This window comes from Microtus ochrogaster, unplaced genomic scaffold (assembly GCF_000317375.1).
Source record: "Microtus ochrogaster isolate Prairie Vole_2 unplaced genomic scaffold, MicOch1.0 UNK35, whole genome shotgun sequence".
Taxonomy (NCBI): Eukaryota; Metazoa; Chordata; class Mammalia; order Rodentia; family Cricetidae; genus Microtus; species Microtus ochrogaster.
In genome coordinates, this window is record NW_004949133.1 from 3,011,754 (window position 1) to 3,024,915 (window position 13,162).

General features: G+C 45.8%; 1 protein-coding gene across 1 annotated transcript in view; it reads left to right on the forward strand.

The window, feature by feature from the left end:
* Positions 1-13,162, forward strand: part of LOC101993778 (sodium/potassium-transporting ATPase subunit alpha-4) — a 35,649-nt gene that overhangs the window by 15,173 nt on the left and 7,314 nt on the right. The window contains exons 11-18 of the mRNA XM_005368574.2: positions 2,676-2,865; positions 2,985-3,157; positions 6,930-7,066; positions 7,514-7,664; positions 7,958-8,126; positions 9,595-9,749; positions 9,879-10,002; positions 11,390-11,535. Coding sequence (XP_005368631.2) covers positions 2,676-2,865; positions 2,985-3,157; positions 6,930-7,066; positions 7,514-7,664; positions 7,958-8,126; positions 9,595-9,749; positions 9,879-10,002; positions 11,390-11,535 — 1,245 coding nt within the window. The remainder of the gene's footprint in view (positions 1-2,675; positions 2,866-2,984; positions 3,158-6,929; positions 7,067-7,513; positions 7,665-7,957; positions 8,127-9,594; positions 9,750-9,878; positions 10,003-11,389; positions 11,536-13,162) is intronic.

The window sequence follows — 13,162 nt, forward strand, 5'->3', positions numbered from 1 at the left end:
GAGGAGGAGGAGGAGGAGGAGGAGGAGGAGGAAGAAGAAGAAAAGGAAAAGTCAAAATAACCCATGGTGGTAACAAGAATGCGAGCCTAATCTGAAGACAGGATTTCAGTAGAAAGTAGGGGACAGTGAGCAGCCTCTCCATGGCTGGAAGCAGACCAGGCCAGTTCATTCAAGCATTTCAATTCCTTATATTTCCATGAAGACCAGACATTTGAGTGTATGAAATAAGACTCTTAAGTCAGTTTTGCTTTTATGTCTTCAGACATAACAACATAATCACAGTCTATATAGATTTCTTAATACTCGATTACTATGAATTTCTGATGGAACCCCAAGAAATAAGTAGATCCGGACCTTCTGTCTAAACTTGTCTCAGTCATTTTAATAAACCAGATCTCCCAGATCTGCAAATAAACTACAAAACTTAGTCCCACTTTTTTTTTTTCCTGACACTTGGTGGCCTTGCTAGCCAGACAGGAATTTTGTGGCTTGGCAGAGTGCGAGTAAAGCCTTTGGATGAATTAGGTACCTCTCCCTCTATGTGGTTAAAAATAAAAGTCGGACATATTCATGACATTGTTGGGATGTCCAACAAGCAACCATGTTCCCCAAAATTACTGTATGAGTGTTTCTGAGCTACTGAATAGCATTCAAGTGGCAGAACTGGTCTCTGTGGTACACGTGTGTGACAGGCCAATCCTCTGGACTCAGCTCCAGCAGACACTAGCTCTGGCAGACTTAGTGAACTGCTATAATTAGCTTGCTCCAAGGGCAAAGATTCCAGGCTTTGAAAGGCATGTGTCTTCCTTAGCCTGTCTGTCGTCTGTAGAGCATGGTCTCCTACCATCTCTGAAATGGAAATCAAACAGATTCTAGTCTGAGCATTTCTGATTTCTCTCTCCATCTTCTTTATCTGTAATCTTACGAAACATACATATTTTTGGTCAGATACGATAGTATATGCCTTTAATCCCAGCACTCAAGAGGCAGGAACATGAGGATCTCTGTAAATTCTAGCCTGGTCTACATAAATTCCATGCCAGCCAGGACTACACAGTGAGATCCTGCCAAACAAACAACACATTTCTTTTTTTGTTGCTTTTTCTTTTTGAGGCTATGTTTCTCTACTTAGTGTGACACTCATATAGACCAGGCTGGCCTTGAACTCACAGAGATCCACCTATCTCTGCCTCCCGAGTGCTGGGATTAAAAGTATATGCCACCACATCCAACCAAAACACTTATTTCCTTTTGGGGTGTGTGTGTGTGTGTGTGTGTGTGTGTGTGTGTGTGTGTGCAATGGATTCTGTGTGGCCAGAAGACGATCTGTGGGAACTGGTCCATCCCTTCCACTGTCAGTCCAGGAATCAAATTCAGGTCTTCAGGTTTGACCGCAAGCATCTTTGTTTGTGGAGCCATCTTGTAAGCCCTTATCTATAATCTTCTATCCAGTTTTATTCCCCGTGACCAGGTTAGTGGGTCAGAAGATCTTGTGCTCACCTGAGCCTTTTATTCATTCAGCAAAGATTCATTGAGCACAGAGATGATTGAGCTTTGTCAATCTTACAGCTTCCTCCTTTAAACAAGATTTCCCTTTTAACCACTTAGGCATATCTTGAACACACTAATCATTCTCTAACCAGTCAATTGTAGTCACATTTTGCGCACCAGTAGCTCACCCCACTCGACATCCGGGCAGTGCTGTCTGGCCTCCTCGGTGTTCCCACAGTTCCTCTCAATTTGCTGATGCAGTCTCCAACAGGGGCCATAGCAGGCAGTTCCTATAAGTTAAAAGGAACTCTACGGGGGTGCCTACAGGGAACCGCTAAACACAAGCCACCTGACTGCTCCCTCTGGTGTGTGGTCTCTGCAGATTTGTGTCATGAATGTATACCTTCCCCTCCACCATCAGGCATCCAGCCAGTACGCAGTCTTCCTTGGGGGCATCTCCAGCCTATAGAAGAATGGCTATGGCTAATTTATTTTGTTTGTGTTTCAGTCTCAAAGTTTTGGGTTTGTTTGCTTGCTTGCTTGCTTGCTTTTGTTTTACAACTATCTCTCCTTAAAAACAGACAGACAAACAATAAAGGGGACTGGAGAGATGGCTCAGTGGGTAAGAACATTGACTGCTCTTCCAGAGAACCCAGGTTCAATTCCCAACACCCACATGACAGCTCACAACTATCTGTAATCCAGCTCCAAGTGATTTTACACCCTCTCTCTCTCCTACACACGCACGCAGGCAAAACACCAATGCACATAAAATAAAAATGTCATTTAAAAGAAGAAACCCAATAAAGTAGGCAAGTTGCTTTCACTATCTATGAAAGGAGCTAAGGTTTCTCAGGCTTGACTGAACTTAGCTGAGCTCATAAAGTAGATAAGACATGATTCTGGCTTGAGGACACGCTGGTCTTCGAACTCACTTGAGCCCTCCAGTCAGCAAGGGATCGGGGAGAAAGGAGAGTACCTGCTGTGCCTTCGGAGAATTCCTGAGCAGATACTAGGTTCCAGTGCAGTCGATGGGACTGGGCTCTGCTTGAGTCTGATTTGGCCTGATTGAGGGTGGGAGGTGGATATGAAACAGGCTGTCAGAGTCTTACTTAATCTTAAAAAACTTCCCTCTGGCCCCCCCCCCCGCCGCCTGGCTCTTTCACTACATCCCCCCTCCCTAGATGTCCATCCACCTTCTGGAAGATGACTCCCAAGCCCACGTGCTGCTGATGAAGGGTGCTCCCGAGAGGATCTTGGATTTTTGCACCAGTTTCATGCTGAATGGGCAGGAGTACCCCATGGACGAGGAAATGAAGACAGACTTCCAAAATGCCTATTTAGAACTGGGAGGTCTGGGAGAGCGCGTGCTGGGTGAGGAGCTATGGGGGGTTGGCGTTGAAAAACAAAAAAGCCATCAAAGTAACGGTTTGTGGGTGTGTGGCAGGAGACAGCATGGGAATGACTGCTGGGCCCTTCTTCTCTCTCTCCAGGGTTCTGCTTCTTGAACTTGCCTAGCAACTTCTCTAAGGGATTCCAGTTCAATACAGATGAAATAAATTTTCCCATGGAAAATCTGTGTTTCGCGGGCCTCATATCCATGATTGACCCGCCTCGAACTGCTGTGCCTGACGCTGTGGGCAAGTGTCGAAGCGCAGGGATTAAGGTAAATTCCTGCCCTCCCCAAGAGCCCCTCAGCCATCACAAGTTGGAGCAGGTAGTAGAAAGCTTGGTCCAGAGTAGGTGTCAACTAACCTTGGTTCGACTGATTTCGGCCTCCTTGAGTCTATGGCATCTACTCTTAGAAGATGCCTAATAGGATGTTTCCCCCAGAAGCCTGTCTCTCACGGATAGTTTGAATCACCAAGGAAGCGTGAAAACTCTAAGCTGAACCCCAAGCCCCCTAGGATGGCTCTCAGGCATCAGTACTTAGAAGTTTCTGGAAATTCTATTGAGCACACAGTTTGAAACCACTGTCAAGCAGTGCTTCTTAGCCCAGTTTGGGAATTCTCTCTCTTTCTCTCTCCCTCTCCCTCTCTCCTCACCCCACCCCCCCATCTCCTCCTATCTTGATTCAGTAGATCTAAGCCCCTGGAGGTTACACATTTTGAACAAGCTCCTACCGCTGCCCTACAGAGGAGCTAGGGAGCTGGTGTTGGGATGAACGGTAACATTGTGAGGGTAAAGTGCCTGGTGGCTGGAGCAGGCCATAGTGAAGATGAGTCATAGAGCAAGCTGGGGACCTGGCGTGCCGTGAACAGCTGCAAACCCCTGACCCTTAAAAAAAAACTGAAACTAAAAGTGGAACTCCACTATCGCAAACCCAGAAGTGGAAAGTCTCTGATGAGGTGGACCTTGGCTGTCATAGGAGGCAGCAATGGAATTTCCCCACTTCTGAGACTCTGTCTATTCATGTTTCTAGGTGTCAAAGGCTCATATCATTGTCTTTAAAATGTTGACTGAATGACCGTGTGTGTGTGTGTGTGTGTGTGTGTGTGTGTGTGTGTGTGTGTGCGCATAGGTAAGTGAGGGAACACACATGTCATGATGCTCATGGGTAGTTCAGAGAAAAATCTTTAGAAGTCAATTCTTTCTTTCCATCTTGGGTGCTTCAGGATTTGAACTCAGGTTGTCAGGCTCGTACGGCAAGTGTTTGTATCCGCCAAGTCATTGCACTGACCCACGACTCACATCTCGCTGCTCAGACCTTATATTCTGAATCAGCTGCATCCTCTAGATGTGGGAAGAACTGGCTAGAGCAGAGGCCTTGGAGGCACTTTGGGGGAGTAGCTCTCTCAGCTGCGACTGTTGGCAATTTATCTAAGAGTCGTCCTGAGCAATGCTTAGTTAAATAGTGGTTGCCCGCGGTGGAACTAAAGAAACGATGGGGAAAATTAGGTTGCATCAATTTTTTAATCACCACCTTACAAAACCGCTGAGGCAGTAAATTCTTTGAGGAGATGGCATTATTACAGAACATCTCCATACAATAACCAATGTTGATGTTTCCCCCAAAGTGCTGTAAGATACCCTCCCATATGGTGGAAGAAAGCATTCATCTGAGTTTTCTGAGCTTCGAGGTAGACTATTAGAATAAGGAATAACATTATGACTATAGCCAGCAATTTATCTCACCTGGGGATTTGTGGGTCTCTTTGATAAGAAGAGAGCCGCAAGTGTGCCAACAAGTGGGGAGGCCCAAATAGATAGCAAACAAGTAATGCTCATCAGGATGCCCAGCAGATCAGGATGTCACCACAGCCTGAGGCGCAGCCAGCTCATTATAGTTTGTGAGGACTTGTAGGGCTGACCGTGAGCTAGGAGGCTCAATGCTGTCTGAACAGCTCCTGTTTCTAGGTCTCACTACAGTTGTGTACCTCCGTCTGCACTCTAGCCCGATGGGAAGTTAGCAGGCTCAGTGAGGAGTTGTGAATCATTCCCTCTCCCGGTAGGGAAGTATAAGACAGAAGGATGGCAACATCTCTCAAAATGTACAAAATGTAATAGACACGTAGGAGTTTGTTCTAAAGCAAACCCTTCCTGAGCCACTATCCCCCCCACCAAGTGGCGGTGACACAGAGCTGATGACTGTCACAGACTACTGAATAAAAGAAACCATATAATCGGTGCATGACCCCCAAAGCCTTTTACAGGGAAATGATTGGAGGACTAAGCAGGTAGCTTGTATGCCCATGACTTTGAAATAAATGTGATTTTAAAAAATTAAAAAATAATTCCATTATATCAATCATTAATACTTCCGTAGAATGGAGATACTTGGCACATTATAACCCTGGTTCCCTCTATAAAAAAGTCAGGCTTTGAGAGCTGCCCAAGGAATTTGAAGGCTTTCTTCAGATGATCTAGTCTGGGGGAAGATGGTAGAAGGGAGCATAGGGTAGCTGGCACAATGGTGTGGAAACATCAGAGGTATAGGCAGCATCAACATGTTGGGAATTAAATTCTTCCGGAACCTGATGAATTCCAAAAGCAGTTGGATCCCCTTCTCTTCAAAGGGAGCTTTTTTTTTTTTTTTTTTTTTTTTGTAGAACTGCACTCCAATTGTATGAGTGTATCTCATATATGAGTGTATGGGGGCTTAGTAAAATTGTGTCCAAGCAACTCACTCTTGAAGGAGCATTGTATTTTTATTTCTCTGACTTGGCAGGGAGGCAGTATGGCTGAAGCCACTAGATAACAGTCTATAGAATGGTCTAACATGGTGAGACACTAGGAATGTATGAGGGAGAGAGCATGCCTTGGGAAGCAGGTCCTAGGCCACTATTGATGGAAGACTTACATTACAGTGTAACCCAGAATCACATGGCGAAGGGCTCGGCCACATGTAGACAGTCCTTTTGTAGGTCCATCTTGGATCCTCGCCATCATGCAACCCACAGGCCAATCTCCTGATGATCCACTGTTGCACAACGAGGCTGAACAATCAACATCAGGGCTTGGTACACCAGCTCAGTGTGGTCTCCCAAGTCCTTGGTAATTACAGCCTAGCTAGCTCTGCTGTCTTCTTCCATCAAGTCAGGGGTGGTGCTAGCCTTTCAGAATGTGGGGGTTTGGAAAACCCTACAGTTGGTTCTTTGAGGAAAACCACTGCCGTGCATATTCCCATGCCTTGAAAGCATATTGACCTTTTTGTTCCTGGGAGCAGTGATTTCTTTGTTTTTGCTTTGTCAGTGTTTTGCTTCTTCCTCCCAATCAGAGCTTGGAAAATTATATGGAGGCCTAGAGGGCAGCTGGGGTCCTTGAGGAGGCGCTCCTGGGGAGCCACCATCTATCCCTTCAGTTCTCATCCTGGAATTTCTGTGTTGATGGCTTGTTGAGTGCAGGCCATTGTACAGGCTCAAAGTGCCTGCCCATGTCACCCTCACAAAGCTCTCAGGCCAGTGGGAAAGAGAGCACACAGAGAGAAGTGTCAAGCGGTAGCACATGGGAGGAACAGAATGCTATGAAAGTGTAGGACACAAGAGCATCATCTTTGGGTAGGAATGGGACATGGCTAGCTTCCAAGTAGAAAGTATAGGACCAGGCAAGGCAATGGGTAGAGTGAGGGTCTGTGTGCACAGGGCCTTGGTGAAGTTTTGCTAGGCAACAGATTATTCCAGACATTCCTTTTCTTTGGTATGAGCTTCTGTGTTGTTGCTTAAAGTTGCAAACAGCTTCTGGAACAATTGGATGGAATTCTGAACTCTGCAGTATTTCCAAGTCACTGACTTCTTCCTGGGAAGTAGAGAACCTAAAGGATCTGTGTCACATCAGCTGACATCCCTGCCTCCCTCCAAGGACTGACAGCGCAGTAGCATAGCTCTTGGCCTGTAGGAGTTGAGCTTGGAACTCAGCTACTGAATGGGCTATTACTTAGGAGACAATGGATCCAGATCTTGTCTAAAACATTCTCCTTTTCCTTCCCCCTCCCCACCCAGGTAATCATGGTAACAGGAGATCATCCCATCACTGCCAAAGCTATTGCCAAAAGTGTGGGCATCATTTCAGAAGCCAACGAGACAGCAGAGGACATGGCTGCTCGACTTAATGTCCCTGTCAGCCAAATCAATACCAAGTGAGACCCTAACAGAACTCAGAGTTGACATGTCCCCCCCTATCCTCAACCTGTCCCATCAAAAACCACTTCCTAAAGTTCTGGAGTCTCCTTCAGCAAGTAGGATTGTGATATATACACTCATATATATATATGTGTGTGTGTGTGTGTGTGTGTGTATACATACATATATATATACATATATTTATGTATATATATATATATGATTCAGTCACTGCATTTTCAGAGGAGACAGAAAAAGAAATGGAGCCAAAGGGAAGAGTGGTTGACAAGGTGGGGGGGGGTGGGGGGACAAGGATGGGATGAGTCAATTTGAGGACACTACACACTGAGAACAAAAAGACTGGGCGGGAAGGAGACCAGTTCGTAAGGGTTCCGCAGAGAACACTGGAACCTGAGGTGAGTCCCCAGCACTCTGATCTAGCCTTTGGAAACTCCTCCCCGTAGGTCTGTTAAAGCCATTGTAGTGCACGGCTCAGAACTTAAGGACATGGACTCAGACCAGCTGGACCAAATCCTCAAGTCCTACAAGGAGATCGTGTTCGCTCGGACCTCTCCTCAGCAGAAGCTCATCATCGTAGAGGGATGTCAGCGAATGGTAAGGGAGTGAAGGCACCCCTGGGAGCCTGGCAGAGTCCAGCCACAAACACAGCTGGGGAACAGGTGGGCTGGGTAGAAGGGTCCTGGAGAGAATTGAATGCTGAGCCTCAATGATGGCCTTTAGTTCGGAAGCTTTCCGAAAGCTTCCATAGCCCAGGGGAGCAGAGACAGGGCTGAGCATAGACAAATCAAACAAGTATTAAGAGATGAGATGCTGGGATCGAGCTGCTATTTGGGACTGGTCCTGCCTGCGTCTAACACATTCTTTTCACTCTTGTCTGACTTCACCAGGGATCCATTGTGGCAGTGACTGGTGACGGGGTGAACGACTCCCCCGCTCTGAAGAAGGCCGACATCGGCATTGCCATGGGCATCACTGGCTCTGATGTCTCTAAGCAGGCAGCTGACATGATCCTTCTGGATGATAACTTTGCCTCCATCGTGACAGGCGTGGAGGAGGGTGAGGAGGCAGGGTACCTAACAGTGGGACTCCATCCTTGGAATGGGGCTTAGTGCATATTACCTTCATTGCCTTTGGTCACCATCCAACTTCCTAATCCTGTATGGACCGCAAAAAAATTACAAATCTTGAAAAGTCCATTTATCTTGAGCTGGAGGAACATGGCTCTGTTAGTGGACTGCTTAGCTTGCATGCAAAAAGCCCTGGCTTTAGGTCCCAGCACCACCAAATGCCCATTACCCCAGCCCTCTGAAGATGGAGGCAGGAGGAGCATGGCTTGAAGGTTATCCTTGGCTACAGAGCAATTCTGAGGCCCGCTTGTGTGACATGAAAGAACCCATATTTAAAAAAAAAAAAAATTTAACTAATCCTTAAGGGTGTTCTTTTTAAAGACAAAGTTGGAAGGTTTCCAGATTTGCCAGGGAGACCTAGACTCTGGCATAGCACCGTTCTTTCTTTATGGTCTCACGGGAATTCAAGTGTAGCCACTGCAAGTTTTTAGAGGTAGCTATACCCTGGGAAACTGAGTGCTTCAGTCTTCAGCAGGGACCCCTAGGAACTTGTTGCCTGAATTACAAGGACATGTTAAGACCAATTGGAGAGTATCTGCAAATTAACAGCATGAACCCAATTACCCTCTCTCCACAGAATTCTAAAGAGAATGCCCATTGAAACAGAAGAACCCCATAGGCTCCGTGCCAGGCTCCCTCATTTCCGTCTAAAGCTGTCGTACTAAGACACACTAATCTATTTTACTGAAATCTAGTGTGAATCTGACAGTATTTTAAATCTATTTAATTCAATAAATTTTTTTTTCTGAGCACCATTTACAAGATACTATCCCGATACAGGAGACAAAAGACAGAAATTCCTGCCCGTATACAATTTACTCTGTAGTAAGGAGAGACAGGCAACAAACAGGGCAAATTCCATAGTATGATAAAGCAATGGGAAAAAAATAAAGCATGGGACTCAGGCAAGGGTCACAGCCTTTAGAAGGGTAGCTAAGAAAGGACTTAGCAGTCTTGCAAAGCAGGAGAAGTTGCACTGAGAGACATAAGGAAAGAGCAAGGTCACAAGTAAGGCAGAAAATCAGATTCAAACCCAAGCCTATACCAAGCTCAGGTTCTTTCCACTCAGTCGTAATCTTGCAAAGTCTTTAATCCTGGCATTCTCAGACACCTCCAGGATTAACTCTACCCAACCCTGCTAATTTTCAGAGATCAGGTAACACTAGCCATGTTGAATCCAAGGGCCAAGAGTACAAAGTCAGGCCATGGCTAATAAATCATTGCTTTGCTTGATGGTCACACAATTTACAGACAAAACATGGGCCCGCCCACAAGGTCTTGGACTTGCCAACAGTTTCATGGACCACTCCTTCCTAGTAGTCTTGCTGGCCAGGAGCTGCCTTATCGGATGTGTGTCCTCTGGTTGCTTCTCACAGAAGTTTGGCCATCTTCCCCAGGTCGCCTCATCTTTGATAACTTGAAGAAATCCATCGCATACACCCTGACCAGCAACATTCCTGAGATCACCCCCTTCCTGCTGTTCATCATCTTAAGTATACCCTTGCCTTTGGGTACCATTACCATTCTCTGCATCGACCTGGGCACTGACATGGTAGGCACCGGCTCTCACTCTGGGAACTCCTAAGATAGGTCAAAATAGGGAAAAATTTGTCACAAGAGGGGACGAAGCTAGACTGTCTCTGTGTACCTGTACCTGTCATTCCCACCCTGCACCCTCCAGGTCCCTGCAATCTCCTTGGCTTATGAGACACCTGAAAGTGACATCATGAAGAGGCTTCCACGGAACCCCAAAACTGACAATCTTGTGAACCACCGGCTCATTGGCATGGCCTATGGGCAGATCGGTGAGCCCAGAGAAGTGAGGGGTGGAGGGGAGGAGAGGGTGTCCTTGACTGGCCATTTAGATACCTCTGTTTAGAAGTCAGGAAGATAGTTTCTCAACAACCAACTGCTTAGCCCTGAAACCACAAAAAAAAAAAAAAAACTGTTGGTCTCTGATCTGTCCATAAAGACCACTGGTAAAGAAAACGGACATAAAATGATAGTGTTACGCCTTTTCACATGCTAAGCAAGAAGTAAAGCTGTAGTGCGCTACAGGAGCACACAGCATGCTAGCTCACCAGTTTTGAAGTGACAGAGGTTTTAGGGAGGAGACAACTTAAGACGGAAGATAAGGTTTGGACTAGTTAAGTAGGTAGGCAAGTATGCTGAGCCAGCAGAGAAGGGAAGTTCACAAGGTGCGGTTAGTGATGGGCAAATTCTTTTAGTGATGTTTAGTTTTGATCAGGAAGTAATGGAAAATGAGGCTGTAGCTATTAACACTGGGACCAACCTTGAAAAACATGTAGGAACCATATAAAGTCTCTGTCCTTTACCAGCTCAGTGTGATGGAGTGTTTCAGAGAGTAAGGGATGGATAGGGAAGAGATTCGAGACAGAAGAAACCATTCGGGGAAGGAAATGTGTCTGAACAGCAGTGGCATAGGAGTCAGACCCGCTGGAAACCTGAGTCACTGCTTCCTTGCCTCTAGGGCCCAGAAGACAATTGAGTCATGTGCTTTGATTTTCCCACTTAGGACAACAGTTCAGAACCGGAGGGGGCTATGTCCACAAGAACCTGTGTGCAAAGCTCCTTAACTAGCAGGCAAATGTTACTATTATAGAGATTGCTGATGCTCGGCCAGCACTCAGTAGAGAGAAAGAACGAAGTGATACCATAGTCCTTTTTAGTTTTAAAATTACTTGATTCAAGGGCTGGAAAGATGGCGCAGTGGTCAAGAGCACATCCTGTCTTGCTGTGAACCCAAGTTCGATTCGCAGCTCCCATTACCTGTAACTCCAGCTCTAGGGGATCTGAAGCCCTCTTCTGACCTCTGTCAGCACCATGAATATCCCCTCCCCCTACCATACACACAGTGAAAACTATGTGTGCGTCAAAGATGATCCTAGCTGGACCAAAACAAGACTGAAACCCAGCAGGGCAAACTCTAAATCCTAGAGCTCCATGTTTGGTGTCAGAGGGGGCTTAAGGTGGCTCTGCTCTGCTGGCTTGGAATTTAGAAACAAATGTCAGGGTTTGGAACCAAGTCTCTCAGAGATGGCCAGCTCAGATCACTGATGACAAGAACCTTCATCACTAACCCAGCTAGTAGCAAGGACCAGTCCACCGCTTCTAAGTCTCTGGGGCATTCTCTGAACAGACTCTCTCTTCCCCTGTGACTGTCACTCACAGGGATGATACAGGCACTGGCTGGATTCTTCACCTATTTTGTGATCCTGTCTGAGAACGGATTTAAGCCTTGGGATCTGCTGGGTATCCGTCTGTACTGGGATGATGCAAACGTCAATGACCTGGAAGACAGCTTTGGACAGCAGTGGGTGAGTAGAAAAGGAGGTGGGGTCTGAGAGCAGCTAGTTAGACTGAGGAAGACACCCAATAGCATAACCCCAGCACTTGGGAAGCTGAGGTAGGAGTACTACAAATGGAAAGTGAGCCCAGGAACATAGCAAGTTCAAGGTTAGCCTAGGCTATATGCTTGAGTCCTTGTCTCAAAAAAATGTGTGCTCAAATCTTAGTTGCTGAAAATATATCTTTTACACACTTGTGGCTTCTGCCGTTGGAACCCCACGAGCCATCAGAAGTCCATGATGATGAACTTCCAATGATCCAACAGCCAGTGGTACCCAAAGTCCCTCCTGTTCACCAGACCAATATCCCCCCAACCCTCAACTCAAGCTCTTGTTAGTTTTACACTCTATGGCCAAGATGTGGCATGATACTTATTTATAATAGATTAAATTTAATTAAAAATAATTTTACATGACAAGAATTTGTCTTCCATACTGAAGACCTGCGAAGGTAGCAAGTGGGGGCTGTAGCAGCAGCTGAGAACGCACATCTCCAACCACAAGCTGGAGACCAAGAGCTCACAGGGGGATGACAGGAGGAACTTCAAAACCCACCCCCAGGAACAAGGCCCTACCTTCTAATCTTTCCCAAAGAGTTCTATCAACTGAAGACCAAGTATCCAAACATGAGTCTATGGGGACCATTATCATTCAAATCATCACATTCCACTTCCTGGGCCCCATAGTTTCCTGGCCATATGATCAGGCAAAATGTTTTTAGTCCATCTTCAAAAGTCCCCAGTAGTCTTTCACAGTCTCAACACTACTTTAAAGTCTAAAATTTCTTCTGAGATTCAAGCAATCTAACTGTAAACCCCTGTAAAATCAAAAAGCAAATTACATACATTGAACATACAATGGCACAGAACACACATTATTAGTCCCAATGGGAGAAAATCAGTACATAGTGAAAAAGTACTGAATCAAGATTGAAACCCAACAGCTCTGGGTCTGGGCCAGCAGACTTAGATGACTCCACCTATCCAGCATTGCTGCCTGCAACTCACTTCTCATTCTTGGACGGGTTCTGCTCCCTGTCTGCAGCAATCCTTGGCAGGTGTCTTATGGCCCTGGCATTTCCAACATCTCAAGGATGCTTCCCTAATGCTTCCCTTGCCCATGGGCTCTTACCCTGAGGGCACCCATCCCTTTATCCCAACATAGATCAGGTCTCTCCTTAGTCTCCTTATTGCTTTCAGCACACTGGGGGCAACATTAAACGTCCTGATATGCTTTTTCTCCTCAAGCTGTACACTTGGTATTTCCTTTTTGCCATACTTCCTCTTTTTTTATTGTTGGTTCACATAATAGTGATTACTAATAACCCTGTGACAGAGTCAGTGTTAGGCCATCTTGAAATCTCTTCTGCCAAAGAAATTAGTCCGTTACTTTCAAATTTAGCCATAGGTAAGTTTCTTAGGATGAGGGAAGAAAACAGCCACATTCCTTGCCAAAATAGCACAAAAATCATCTCTAGTCCAGTGCCTAATAATATTCTCCTCTCAAACTTCAACTACTTCTTCTTCTTCTTCTTCTTCTTCTTCTTCTTCTTCTTCTTCTTCTTCTTCTTCTTCTTCTTCTTCTTCTTCTTCTTCTT